This window comes from Podarcis raffonei, chromosome 3, assembly GCF_027172205.1.
Source record: "Podarcis raffonei isolate rPodRaf1 chromosome 3, rPodRaf1.pri, whole genome shotgun sequence".
Lineage (NCBI taxonomy): Eukaryota > Metazoa > Chordata > Lepidosauria > Squamata > Lacertidae > Podarcis > Podarcis raffonei.
Window position 1 is genome coordinate 123,377,455 of NC_070604.1, and position 13,435 is coordinate 123,390,889.

The 13,435-nt window shown below is 51.3% G+C and overlaps 1 protein-coding gene across 2 annotated transcripts in view; it reads right to left on the reverse strand.

Moving 5' to 3' along the window:
- Window positions 1-12,547, reverse strand: part of GAREM2 (GRB2 associated regulator of MAPK1 subtype 2) — a 28,425-nt gene extending 15,878 nt beyond the window's left edge. Inside the window, exons 1-2 of one of the 2 annotated variants that reach the window (XM_053383858.1) lie at window positions 12,283-12,547; window positions 3,001-3,141 (exon numbers count right to left, since the gene is read on the reverse strand). In XM_053383858.1, the coding sequence (XP_053239833.1) occupies window positions 3,001-3,141; window positions 12,283-12,397 (256 nt within the window). In that variant the 5' untranslated portion in view covers window positions 12,398-12,547. Of the gene's footprint in view, window positions 1-3,000; window positions 3,142-3,965; window positions 4,069-12,282 lie in introns of those variants that run through there. The other variant, XM_053383859.1, reaches the window with a different exon arrangement.
- Window positions 12,548-13,435: the final 888 nt, after the last annotated feature.

The window sequence follows — 13,435 nt, forward strand, 5'->3', positions numbered from 1 at the left end:
TCCTCAGTTCAGGGCCTCCCAGACCGGCGCCAACACTTCCACCCCCCACCTCCCACCTTGCTGACCTTCCACACCAGGCACCTCTTTCCAAGCTCTTGCAAGCTCAGGATTAGGCCAGGTGTGTCCTTAATTCTGCAATCAACCCTGCAAGGCAGGCCGTGGGGATTATTTTTACACCTGCAGGACCAAAGAGGAGAGGGAGCAAGCTTTGAATGCCAACCTACCCAGAGCCCCCATGCATGCAATGCAATATTATTATTATTATTATTATTATTATTATTATTATTATTATTATTATTTACTTATACCTGGCCCATCTGACTGGGTTACCCCAGCCACTCTGGGGGGGGGGGGAGGTGCTTCCAACAAAATACGGAGGTGGGAGAGGGACCTGGAATATTCTGTGGCCAAATTTTGGACCACCCATACCCAACTGGGTGCCCTCCAGATAGAATTGCAGAGTTGGAAGGGACCCTAAGGGCTGTCTAGACCAACCCACAGATGTTTTGCGCCACAACTCAATTGCTAATACAATTCTAGGCTGCATCAACAAAGGCTAGTGTCCAGATCAAGGGAAGTCATAGTCCCTCTCTATTCTGACCACACCTGGAATACTGTGTCCAATTCTGGGCACCACAATTTAGGAAGGATGTTGACAAACTGGAAGGTGTGCAGAGCAGGGCAACCAAGAGGATTAAGGGTCTGGAAACAAAGCCTTATGAGGAACAGTTGAAGGAACTGGGTATGTTTAGCCTGGAAAAGAGAAGACTGAGAGGAGATAGGATGTTGTTGTTTAGTCATTTAGTCATGTCCGACTCTTTGTGACCCCCTGGACCAGAGCACGCCAGGCACTCCTGTCTTCCACTGCCTCCCGCAGTTTGGTCAAATTCATGCTGGTAGCTTCGAGAACACTGTCCCACCATCTCGTCCTCTGTCGTCCCCTTCTCCTTGCACCCTCCATCTTTCCCAACATCAGGGTCTTTTCCAGGGAGTCTTCTCTTCTCATGGCCAAAGTCTTGGAGCCTCAGCTTCAGGATCTGTCCTTCCAGTGAGCACTCAGAGCTGATTTCCTTCAGAATGGAGAGGTTGGATTTTCTTGCAGTCCATGGGACTCTCAAGAGTCTCCTCCAGCACCAGAATTCAAAAGTGTCAATTCTTTGGCGATCAGCCTTCTTGATGGTCCAGCTCTCACTTCCATACATCACTACTGGGAAAACCAGAGCTTTTACTATACGGACCTTTGTTGGCAAGGTGATGTCTCTGCTTTTTAAGATGCTGTCTAGGTTTGTCATTGCTTTTCTCCCAAGGAGCAGGCGTCTTTTAATTTCGTGGCTGCTGTCACCATCTGCAATGATCATGGAGCCCAAGAGAGTAAAATCTCTCACTGCCTCCATTTCTTCCCCTTCTATTTGCCAGGAGGTGATGGGCCCAGTGGCCATGATCTTCATTTTTTTGATGTTGAGCTTCAGACCATATTTTGCACACTCCTCTTTCACCCTCATTAAATTTAATTCCTCCTCACTTTCTCCCATCCAGAGATAGGATAGTCATCTTCAAATATCTCAAGGGCTGTCACACAGAAGAGGGAGCAGGCTTCTTTTCTCCTGCTCTGGGGGGCAAGACTCGAACCCATGGCTTCAAATTATAAGAAAGGAGATTCAGACTAAATATCAGGAAGAACTTTCTGATGGAAAGAGCTGTTCAACAGTGGGAAGGTCTCCCTCAGGAGATGGTGGACTCTCCTTCCTTGCAGGTTTTTAAGCAGGGGTTGGAGGGCCATCTGTCTCAGATGCTTTAGCTGAGATTCCTGCATTTCTGGGGGTTGGACTAGATGACCCCGAGATCCCTTCCAACTCTACAATTCTAAGATTTTATGATATCCCATCAGCCCAGCTGGCGGAGACTTAATGGCTTATCAGCGTGATTCCTGAGGCTGCTGACTAAAAGGTAACTCAAATGATGGATCGCGGAGGAGATGTAGCTGGACCAAATTAAAATATATATAACTGTGACACTCAATGATCCGTGGCAACCTTGATATTATCGGCACCATGGTCTAACCAACCAAGCTATTCGGGCTGACAAAGTTGGAAGGTACCCAGCGGCCATCTAGTCCAACCCTCTGCAATGCAGGAAATCTCAACTCACAGTCTCCCATCCAAGCTGAAACCATAATGGACCCTGCTTAGCTTCGCAAATGTGCTAGCAGTTTTATTGCTACGCCATCGTCCTGTGACCGGTGGATCTGTGGAGGACTGGCTGGGGACACCCAGCCAGATGGGCAGGGTATAAATTATTATTGTTATTGTTATCCCTCGTATTTACAGGACCGCCTCTCCTGGTCTGCCCGGAGAGGACCTTAAGGTCCATGAATAACCATAGTTTAGAGGTCCCGGGCCCTAAAGAAGTCAGACTATCCTCCACCAGGGCCAGGGCCTTCTCAGTGATGGCTCCGACCTGGTGGAATGCTCTGTCCCATAAGACCAGGGCCCTGCAGGATTTAACCTCCTTCCGTCGGGCCTGTAAGACAGAGCTATTCCGCCTGGCCTTTAATTTGAATTCAGCCTGATCTTTTATTTCCCTTCTCTTCCCTCCCCTTTTATGAAGATCACCTGCTCTGAGACCCCACAGCTAATTCTCCCTTGGTCTCCTCGCTGGCCCAAGTAGGACTAATTCAGCCAGCTAGCCCTGGGGATCATCCAATGTTTATCGGATGGATTCCCCCCCCCCAATTGATTTTTTGATTCTTGATTTTATTATTTATGCTTTATACCGTATTTTATGCTGTTTTTTTGTAGCATCAGATATGTGTTGTAAATTTGTTGTTAGCCGCCCTGGGCCCGGTTTCCTGAACCGGGAACGAAGGGGATAAATAAAAAATTATTATTATTTACTGTTATTGTTATTATTTACGAGGCCTGCACCACATTCTGGGCCTTGGGGGCTTCCTGGCCCCTCCCCCATCTGACACAGCCTGTGCCCCCTCCCCTGCCCCGTTACCTGGGTACTGGAGGGGGATGTCAATCTTGGGGCCGATGACGTAGTGTCCCTCCTCCAGGCTGTGGGCTGTCACTGTGGTCCACTGGCGGCAGGAGTGGATGAGGAGCACATCCTGGTCGCTGACCCCTTCCACGTACTCTCCTGCGGCAGGAACAGAGGGAGACATCAGCACAGGGTCCCAGCGATGGTCCACTCCCCAAGGCTCTCCCTGCCCACCGTTCCCCCTCCCCCCGGGGGGTCAGTCTACAAATCTCAGAAAGGCAGAGCTGCAAGGGACCACCAAGGGCCATCTAGTCTGACCCCCTGCAATGCAGAAACCGCAGTGGATTCGGGATTCTGGAAGCAGCTTTCGCTGCCTGCGTGGTGGCAGGTCTGGTTTACACAAAAGCTGAGGTTCCCACATTGCAGAGGGTTGGACTTGGTGACCCCTGGGGTCCCTGGTCCCTTCCAACTCTATGGCTCTGTGAAAATTAAGGGGAACCTCCATGAACCCTGCAGGAACAGCCACCCTCTCAAGAAGGCAGCAACTTCCCTCCCCAGTTGGCTAGCCGTGCAGTATTACGATGACGACGATTAATTAATATAATAAATCATAAAGGTAAAGGGACCCCTGACCATTAGGTCCAGTTGCGGACGACTCTGGGGTTGCGGCGCTCATCTCGCTTTATTGGCCGAGGGAGCTGGCGTACAGCTTCTGGGTCATGTGGCCAGCAGGACTAAGGCACTTCTGCTGAACCAGAGCAGCGCATGGAAACGCCGTTTACCTTTCCGCCGGAGTGGTACCTATTTATCTACTTGCACTTTGACATGCTTCTGAACTGCTAGGTTGGCAGGAGCAGGGACTGAGCAACGGGAGCTCACCCCGTCGCGGGGATACGAACCACCGACCTAGGCTCTGTGTTTTAAGCCACAGCGCCACCCGCGTCCCTCATAATAATAAATCATATTATTACATTATATCCCACCTTTCTTCCAAGGAGCTGAAGGCGGCTTACATATTCTCCTTCTCGTTTTATCACAACAGCCCTGTGAGGCAGGCTGGGCTGAGAGGCTGCGACTGGCCCAATGTCACCCAGGGAACTCCATGGCTGAATGGGGATTCGAACCCGGGTCTCTCTCCCGGGTCCTATTCTGTGACACCGAGCACTAGGCAACAGAACCCCTCTGTGCAGGATCAGAAAAGTATATTAAAAGGCCATTTCGGGAACCACAGCTCATTTCACCCGATGCCAAACGCCCTTATAGTATTACCAGCTGCAGATAAAAAGACGTATTGGCAACTCCACATTCCTTACCAGCAAAGTTTTACAAGCCCATCTCCCCAAAGCCATTAATAGTAGCACATTAAGGATGCAATTTTGAATTATGGTGCCGGAGGAGACTCTTGAGAGTCCCATGGACTGCAAGAAGATCCAACCTCTCCATTCTGAAGGAAATCAGCCCTGAGTGCTCCCTGGAAGGACAGATCCTGAAACTGAGGCTCCAAGACTTTGGCCACCTCATGAGAAGAGAAGACTCCCTGGAAAAGACCCTGATGTTGGGAAAGATGGAGGGCGCAAGGAGAAGGGGACGACGGAGGACGAGATGGTGGGACAGTGTTCTCGAAGCTACCAGCATGAGTTTGACCAAACTGCTGGAGGCAGTGGAAGACAGGAGGGCCTGGCGTGCTCTGGTCCAGGGGGTCACGAAGAGGCGGACATGACTAAACAACTAAACAACAACAAGGATGCAATAAGAGGCAAAGGCCCATCCAGTCCAGCATCCTGTTCTCACAGGGGCCAACCAGATGCCCATTATGGGAAACCCACAAACAGGAGGTTCTCTTCTCTTGGCATTCAGCAATATTGCTGCCTCCATCTGTGGAGACAGAGGCATCCTGGCCAAGAGCCATCGTTAGCCCTCTCCTCCTCCATGAATTTGACTGGTCCTCTTTTAAAGCCACCTCCGTTGGTGGCCTTCACTGCCTCCTGTGGCAAGGAGTTCCACAGGTCAACTCTGCACTGCAGGAAGAAGTCTTTTCTTTCCCTCTGTCCTGAATCTTCCAACAAAATGCACAAGGACTTTCATACCACAACAGCCAGCCGATAAAAAGACCTAGTCCTTCCCCACCAAGCCAGTTTTGCAAGCCCTGCAAACCATTAAGGGAAGCAGATTGATGCCACACAGAAGATCGATTCCACACCCGAAGTCTGTGGGGCTGCCTGGTTGCAGGGCAGCTGCATGGCTGGCTGAAGGGGGCATTTGCAAGGGACTGCCAGCTATGAAAACTCTGAGTGCCACAACCCACATACATGAGGTCCGGGACATTCGCAGGTAAACCAAAATGCTTGTTTACAAAGCTATTATACTACCAACCTTACTGTATGCTTGTGAAACATGGACCTCTTGTAAACACCATCTCCAACTCCTCAAAAGATTCAGTGTGTCCGAAAAAAATTACATATCACTTGGGAAGACAGGCAAACTAGTGCCAGTGTAGAAGTAAAGATCACCAGTGTTGAAGCAATGATTCTTCAACATCAACTTTGCTGGACTGGTCATGTTTTTTGACAGAATTACAAGCCTGGTAGATGAAGGGAACGCAGTGGATGTAGCCTACCTTGATTTCAGCAAGGCATTTGACAAGGTGCCCCATGATATTCTTGTAAAGAAGCTGGTAAAATGCGGTCTTGACCATGCTACCACTCAGTGGATTTGTAACTGGCTGACTGACCGAACCCAAAGGGTGCTCATCAATGGTTCCTCTTCATCCTGGAGAAGAGTGACTAGTGGGGTGCCACAGGGTTCTGTCTTGGGCCCGGTCTTATTCAACATCTTTATCAACGACTTGGATGATGGACTCAAGGGCATCCTGATCAAATTTGCAGATGACACCAAACTGGGAGGGGTGGCTAACACCCCAGAGGACAGGATCACACTTCAAAACGACCTTGACAGATTGGAGAACTGGGCCAAAACAAACAAGATGAATTTTAACAGGGAAAAATGTAAAGTATTGCACTTGGGCAAAAAAAATGAGAGGCACAAATACAAGATGGGTGACACCTGGCTTGAGAGCACTACATGTGAAAAGGATCTAGGAGTCTTGGTTGACCACAAACTTGACATGAGCCAACAGTGTGACGCGGCAGCTAAAAAAGCCAATGCAATTCTGGGCTGCATCAATAGGAGTATAGCATCTAGATCAAGGGAAGTAATAGTGCCACTGTATTCTGCTCTGGTCAGACCTCACCTGGAGTACTGTGTCCAGTTCTGGGTGCCACAGTTCAAGAAGGACACTGACAAACTGGAACGTGTCCAGAGGAGGGCAACCAAAATGGTCAAAGGCCTGGAAACGATGCCTTATGAGGAACGGCTAAGGGAGCTGGGCATGTTTAGCCTGGAGAAGAGGAGGTTAAGGGGTGATATGATAGCCATGTTCAAATATATAAAAGGATGTCACATAGAGGAGGGAGAAAGGTTGTTTTCTGCTGCTCCAGAGAAGCGGACACGGAGCAATGGATCCAAACTACAAGAAAGAAGATTCCACCTAAACATTAGGAAGAACTTCCTGACAGTAAGAGCTGTTCGACAGTGGACTTTGCTGCCAAGGAGTGTGGTGGAGTCTCCTTCTTTGGAGGTCTTTAAGCAGAGGCTTGACAACCATATGTCAGGAGTGCTCTGATGGTGTTTCCTGCTTGGCAGGGGGTTGGACTCGATGGCCCTTGTGGTCTCTTCCAACTCTATGATTCTATGTTGTGCGGATGCCTGATGATCGTCTTCCAAAGCAACTACTCTATTCCAAACTTAAAAATGGAAGCGTAATGCTGGTGGTCAACAAAAGAGGTTCAAAGACTCTCTGAAGGCAAATCTTAAAAAAAAGTAGTATAAACACCGAGAACTGGGAAACACTGGTCTGTGAGCGCTCCAGTTGGAGAAGAGCCTTCACCAAAGGTGTCGTGGGCTTTGAAGACACTCGAACTCAGGACGCAAGGGAGATACGTGCTAAGAGGAAGGCACGCTTGGCAAACCCTCACCGTGATCAACTCCTGCCCGGAAACCAATGTCCCCACTGTGGAAGGACGTGTGGATCCAGAATTGGCCTCCACATTCAGTTATGGACTCACTGTTTAAACCATGTTTATGGAAGACAATCTTACTCGGCTACGAGGGATCGCCAAAGAAGATTAAAACTCCAAATGCCACAACCCACATGCATGCAAATCCACCAGTCTCCCTGTCTGAGGCCAGCCTCCCAGGAAAGCGCAGGGAGAATTTGGAGGGCAGGACAGGTAGCCAAGCCAGCGGCCTCTCTGGCCTCCCCTCCAACCCTCCGAATTGCTCTTCCAACTGCGGGGCTCATCCTCCGCCTCATCCCCCCCAGCCAGGCCCAAGGGAGCAGGCCTCTGGCTCTGCCTGCCAAGAGAGAGGCAGGTTGCCCTGGAAACATTTTGCTCTTTGTTCGTGCTCAATGGCCAGAGCTCCAGCCCAAAGGCCTGCCTGCAACAGCCGCCTTATTGGCACCAAATCCGGGACGGAGGCCTCCTGGAGAGGAGGCAGAGTGGGCAAACATTTCGGAGGTACCCCCCTCCCACCGTCCAAAGGCCACAGCTGAGGAAACAGAGGCACCACCCTCTCTGCAAGAGCCCTGGCCCCTGGGAAGGCAAGGCCAGGCCAGCTTCAGGTTCAGCCGAGAACCATAGAATTGCCGAGTTGGAAGGGACACCCAAAGGTCATCCAGTCCAACCCCCTGCAGCAGAAATCGCAGCTAAAGAATTCCTGCTTTTAGTTTCCCATTTCAGACCCCAAAACTTCTTGGGCCAGTTCAAGGGCTGCAAGTGGCGCCCAGTGCCCTTCGTTCGGTTGGTCAATAACCTTTTGGAGGCTCACAAAACTTAAGGGCATCACCACCGCCAGTCGACAAACTGTTTTAGAATGTTTGAGACACGGCTAAGTATTGGAAAGGGAATTGGTTACCTACTAGGGGAGAGTGGTTATGTCAGCTTTCAGAATATTTAGAATTAGCCAAATTGACAGATATAAGAAGACAAAAAGCAAAAAGTGAAGCGAAAAAGGAATGGGAGTGTCTAAATGAATACCTTAAAAGTCAAGGTTCGAGGACAGAAATCTGGCTGAGTCTGGAATAACCTTGTGGAGTGAAAGGATAAGAAAGAGGGATTTATATCTGGATGCTAGGATAGAGAGGATAAGGAAAACAGGAAGACACAATGAGAGATAAAGGAGGTGCTGTGGGACTGGTGGAAGTCAGTGTTTGTTTTTCTTTTTAGTGTTTATATTATTAACTTGTAAGATATGGATTTGTTTTTTGTTTTGTTTTTTTGAATATCGGTTTTTGTGTTTTGTGTACAGTGGTACCTCAGGTTAAGTACTTAATTCGTTCCGGAGGTCCGTACTTAACCTGAAACTGTTCTTAACCTGAAGCACCACTTTAGCTAATGGGGCCTCCTGCTGCCGCCGCACCGCCAGAGCATGATTTCTGTTCTCACCCTGAAGCAGAGTTCTTAACCTGAAGCACTATTTCTGGGTTAGCGGAGTCTGTAACCTGAAGCGTATGTAACCTGAAGTGTATGTAACCTGAGGTACCACCGTATTGTTATTTTTCCGATATTTTTCGTGTTGTTGTTGTGTGGAAAATACCAAAAAAATTATAATAAGATTAAAAAATAATAAATAAATAAAAATAGAATGTTCGAGACACTTCGTTTACAACATCCCTGCAAGGTAGGCCTATAATGCCATCTCTGGATCGCAGCGGGGTGACAAGTTTTGAGAGAGACAGAGAATGGTTTGCTAAAAACCACTCCCAGTGACCCTATGGGCACTTTAAACTGGCGGTGGTGGGGATTCCTTGTGGCTTTCAGATGCTGGCTCCCTTAGCCACAGAATGACCCTTGCAGGAAGGATCTCAGCCCCGCCTCCCTTGAGCCCCTTTGGGTTGGGCTGGATGACCTTTTGGCTCCCTTCCAGCCCTATAATTCTATGATCCCAGGGCTTTCTCTGTGGGAGAAGTAAGGCGGCCAGTCTCTGGGGCTGGGCCAAGGGGTGCTGGGAGGCCAGCTGTGGCCTCTGCGCTTCCCCAAATGGATGCCCCCCCCCCGGCATGCCAGCCACGGTAACCAGGGAAATCCGCTTCGCTTGAAAGCCTTGGCAGCCCTCGCCCTGAGGAGAGGAGCCCTTTGTAGGGCTGCAGAGGGATGGAAAGAGGCTGTGCAAAGGCAAAAAGAGAGAAACAAACGCACACTGCTTATTTTGAAAGTTTAAAAAGCCAACGCGCCCCACATTCAGAACAACAGAGGTGCAAAACCCTTCGCTGAGCAAAACCAAAGAAAGTGAATTCCCGGAGGCAGCAGCAACCATGGAGACCTGCACACTCAACACCTCCATCCCAATTCAAATCCGGGCCAGGATCCCACCATGCTAACCTTTAGCTGAGATTCCTGCACTGCAGGGGGTTGGACTAGAGGACCACAGGGGGTCCCTGAGCACCTGGGAAGGGCCCATCTAGTCAGGAAGCTTCTGCCCAAGAGTGGCTAGCAAGATGCTTGCAGGGAATGAAGGCATTCAGGGGTAGACTGTCTTGGAACCTGGAGGTTCAATTCAGCAATTGTTGGTTTGAAAGGGAAATGACATACATTAAGGGCGAGAGGTCTGGTGTTGACTAAGTCAGTGGTCATCCCTCCATCATGGGGCGGTGAGTTCCACCAGTTAACCCTGCGCTGTGTGAAGAAGTATTTTGCTTGGTCAGTGTGGAAGGGACAGTGGGGGCTATCAAGCTGAATGGCTTTGAAAGAGGACAGAGCAAATTCTTTTCATTATTCTCTGTGTAGATTAGCTTGTCTTTTATTGCATTGTGAAAAGTGTAAATAAAACTTTATATAAAAAAGGAGCAAGCCAGTGACAAGGAAACTGGAAATCCAGCAGCTGGATGGGAGAAAGAAGCTGGAATGACATTTCCTCTCCTGCCAACCTGGGAAGTCTTTAAAATATATATATTTTTTAGGGGGCATGTTAGAAAGGCCCCTCCGCCAGTAGTCTTAAGCCTCAAACCTTTGCACACAAAACCATTAACCACAGGATCCATTGCTCCACAGCCTTCGCATATATATCATGAAAGAGACACTTATCAATCCTACAGCTCGAAAGGAAGCCTGAGGACATCTAGTCCGCCCTCCTCCTGCCAGCAGTGGCCTTCCTCACCTAAAACCCTTTTCCCAAGGGAAGGAAGGGAAACCACCTGCGCTGGGAACAAGCTCCAGCCGTAGGCACCCAATATCTGAGGAGCTGCTGCATGGAAGATGGAGCCTGTTTTCTGCTGCTCCAGAGGGAAGGCCCCAATCCAGTGGATTCAAAGGACAAGGAAATTCCTAGGGAACATCAGGAATAACTTTCTGACAGGGAGAGCAGTTCGACCATGGAGCCGTCTCTCTCTGGAGATTGTGGACTCTCCTTGCTTGAAGGTTTTCAAGCAGCGGTTGGAGGGCCATCTTTCAGGGATGGCTTGAGCTGAGATTCCTGCATTGCAGGGGGTTGGACTGGATGATCTTTGGGGTCCCTTCCAGCTCCCCAATCCTATGATCCTTGGATACCTGGGGGGAAGCTCCCTTCTGGCCGAGGTCTCAAGCATCAGAAGCTGCCAGTGAATCACTAAGCAGAGCTTCCCCTTTCTGCTCTCTGCGTCACCAAAGCCCTCCGGTGCCACAGACCCAAGTTGATCCAAACTAACCCTGGCCAAAGTTTGTTGGCGCCACTGTGCAGACACGGACTATCCTAATTTGTCTGGTCCTTTTCCAAAGCCATCTGGGTTGCTGGTTATCACTGCCTCCTGCAGGAGGGAGTTCCAGAGTTGTGTGCCAATGGATTTGATAAACTCAGCAGAAACCCACGATGCCAGCTTGCCCGGAAAGAAACAAGAGGTTGGGAATTCTGTGGTCGCAAGAGGACCACAACAGCAGCTGACCAGGCTGGCACAGAGAGGAGTCCCTAGCCTCTCCCCCCCCCCCAAGCAAACAGGCCTGAAGGCTGGACAGAGGCAGAAAGCGACATCTGTCTGTCTTCCCTGATCTTGGGGGCGGAGGGGGACAGGGCCTAATCCTGCTGCGTCCTTTTTCAGCAATCAGACAGCTTGGGAAAGAGAGAGAAAGGGGTTTGGTGGGGGGGGAGGTTGTATCGTCTGCTGTTGTTTTCCCATCCTTCCCCCGCTCCTGAAATTCATTCCCTAGCAAAAGGGGGGGGCAGAAAAGAGACAACCCGGTTCCCCCACCGCATTAGTATGCAAGACGCCACCGACGGCTCAACTCCCCATTCTTCTCACGGTGTACAAAACCCGAAGCCAGCCGGGCAGCCTGCCACGGAAAGCGCCCCCCCCTTTCCCTCTGAAGGGCGGACATCTGCGGGCAAATCCTCCCCAGCAATCACAAGGGAGAGAAAGTGGGGCAGCGGGAGGGAGTAGGGTGACTCTAGGGCGTGGGGAGAGAAAGAGAGTTACCAGGAGACACGATAAAACCATTCACACGTCCCCCCCCCCCGCACCGCACCCAACAGACAAAAACGCACCAGTTTCCAAAGCAGAAGTTTCACATTGGCACAGGGACCCCCCACAAAAGGGTTAGGAAAAAAGCAGATTACAGAAGCCCCCCACCAAGGCGAGAAAATGCTTCCCCCAAGAGCGCGGCAGAAGGAACTGACAGGTCGCCTTGTCCCAGAGTAAAATATGCGCGGGGACGGGACTCTTTGGCGCCTGGCGCAAAACGAAGAAAGACAACGAGCGAGAGTAAAGATGGTGATCTTCCAGGTAGGACGAGGACCTGGGGGAGAGCCAGGTTCAAATTCCCACTCGGCCATAAAACTCACGGCTCGTCCGCTGCCTCTCCGCCTCACCTGCCTCGCGGGGTTGTTTTGCTGCGGGGATTAAATGAGGAGGGGGAGCACCTTTCACGCCCCCTCCAGCTCCTTGGAGATAAAGAGGAGATGCGAATGCAATACAATAAATACATAAGCCGCCCGCCCAGAGAGCGCTGCTACGCTGCTGGTCGATCCGCGCCCGTCCGAGGCGACCCGAGGTCCGGCGTGCGCCTGGCTTTGGGTCGGGGACCGCGCGTAACGAAGCAGCCTCGCCGGTAGGAGAAGCGAGGCAGGCGCCTCCGAGCACCGGGATGGGGGCGGCCCCGAGGGGCTACGCAGGAGAAGGTCCTGGACCAGTCCCCGCCATGCTCCTGAGCCGCAGGGGGATCTCCGTCGAAGCGCCCTCCCCGTGCCAAGCGCGCGCAGCCCGCGGAGACGCACCGGGCCCGGGGCGCACAAGAGCCGGGAGGCGGCACTTGGCCACGATGAGGTCCAGCGGCAGCGGCGGCCCGGAGCTCCACGCCACGCGGCCCAGCGCCGCCGCCAGTCGCTCCATGCTGCCCTCCGCCGCCGCCGCCGAGGCATCGCCTTCCCTCCGCCGGAGACGCGCCCGAGCAGCCGCCGCCTCGTCCGCCCCGTCGGGGAAGCAGCCGGCGAGCTCCTTTCGCGCTCCGGACGCCGCCGCCGCTGCCGGGCTGGCTGCTCCCCGGGATGGGATGGGCCAGGCACGCCCCCGGGAGGGGCCGCTTCGACGCCGCGGCCGCGCGCGCCGCCCCTGCCCCTTGCTCCGGGGGAGACCTCCTTGCGCCCGCAAAGGAGGTGCCCGCCCCGACGCGCGGGAGGACAAGTCCCTTTTCCCAGCCTGAAGGGGCACTCAGGGGCCGCAGCATTAGCAAGTTTCTCTTGGGATGCCCTGCCTGTGTTGCTTACATCATCATCATCATTAAGCAATCAATTAATTCAAATTACTAGTCGTTTTATTTTGCCCAGAGCAGCTCAAAGAGACTTGCAAACAAAACCCCACAGAGAGGGAAGGGGGTTGTTGGTTTGTGAGAAGGGGTCGTTCTTGTTTTTATTATGTGTGTGTTTTCTCTTGTAAACCGCCCTGAGATCAACAAAGGAAGGGCATTATTCAGATTTAATAATAAAAAAAATAAGCCCAAGCCTGGGTGGGAACTACATCAGAAACATCCCACCCACTTCTGAAAGGCTCTCCCTAGTTAAAGGCCTGGCAAGAGAGGAAGGGGTTTTTTTGCTTGTCCTTTGGAGCATTTGTATGGAGATTTTTTTATTGTTCCAGAGTTTGTGGAATTGATTTTCTTCGTCTCAGAGTTGGTGTTTCCCTCTCTGTTTTATGCCATAAGGAGGTCTATGACTGTGTGCAATATAGGAGCATTTCCCCTTTATTTCTGCTTCCTGTTCTTTAACCAATTACTGGTCTGACCTTTATTTATTCTTGCCTTTGTCTCCCACCTTTTCCACAAAGGAGTTTGAGTTGGTGGGCCTGGCTCTCTCTCCCCCCCCCCCTTCCAATCCCTGCAACAACCCTCTGAGGCGGGTCAGGCTGAGAGGCCACCCAGTGAGCTCCATGATG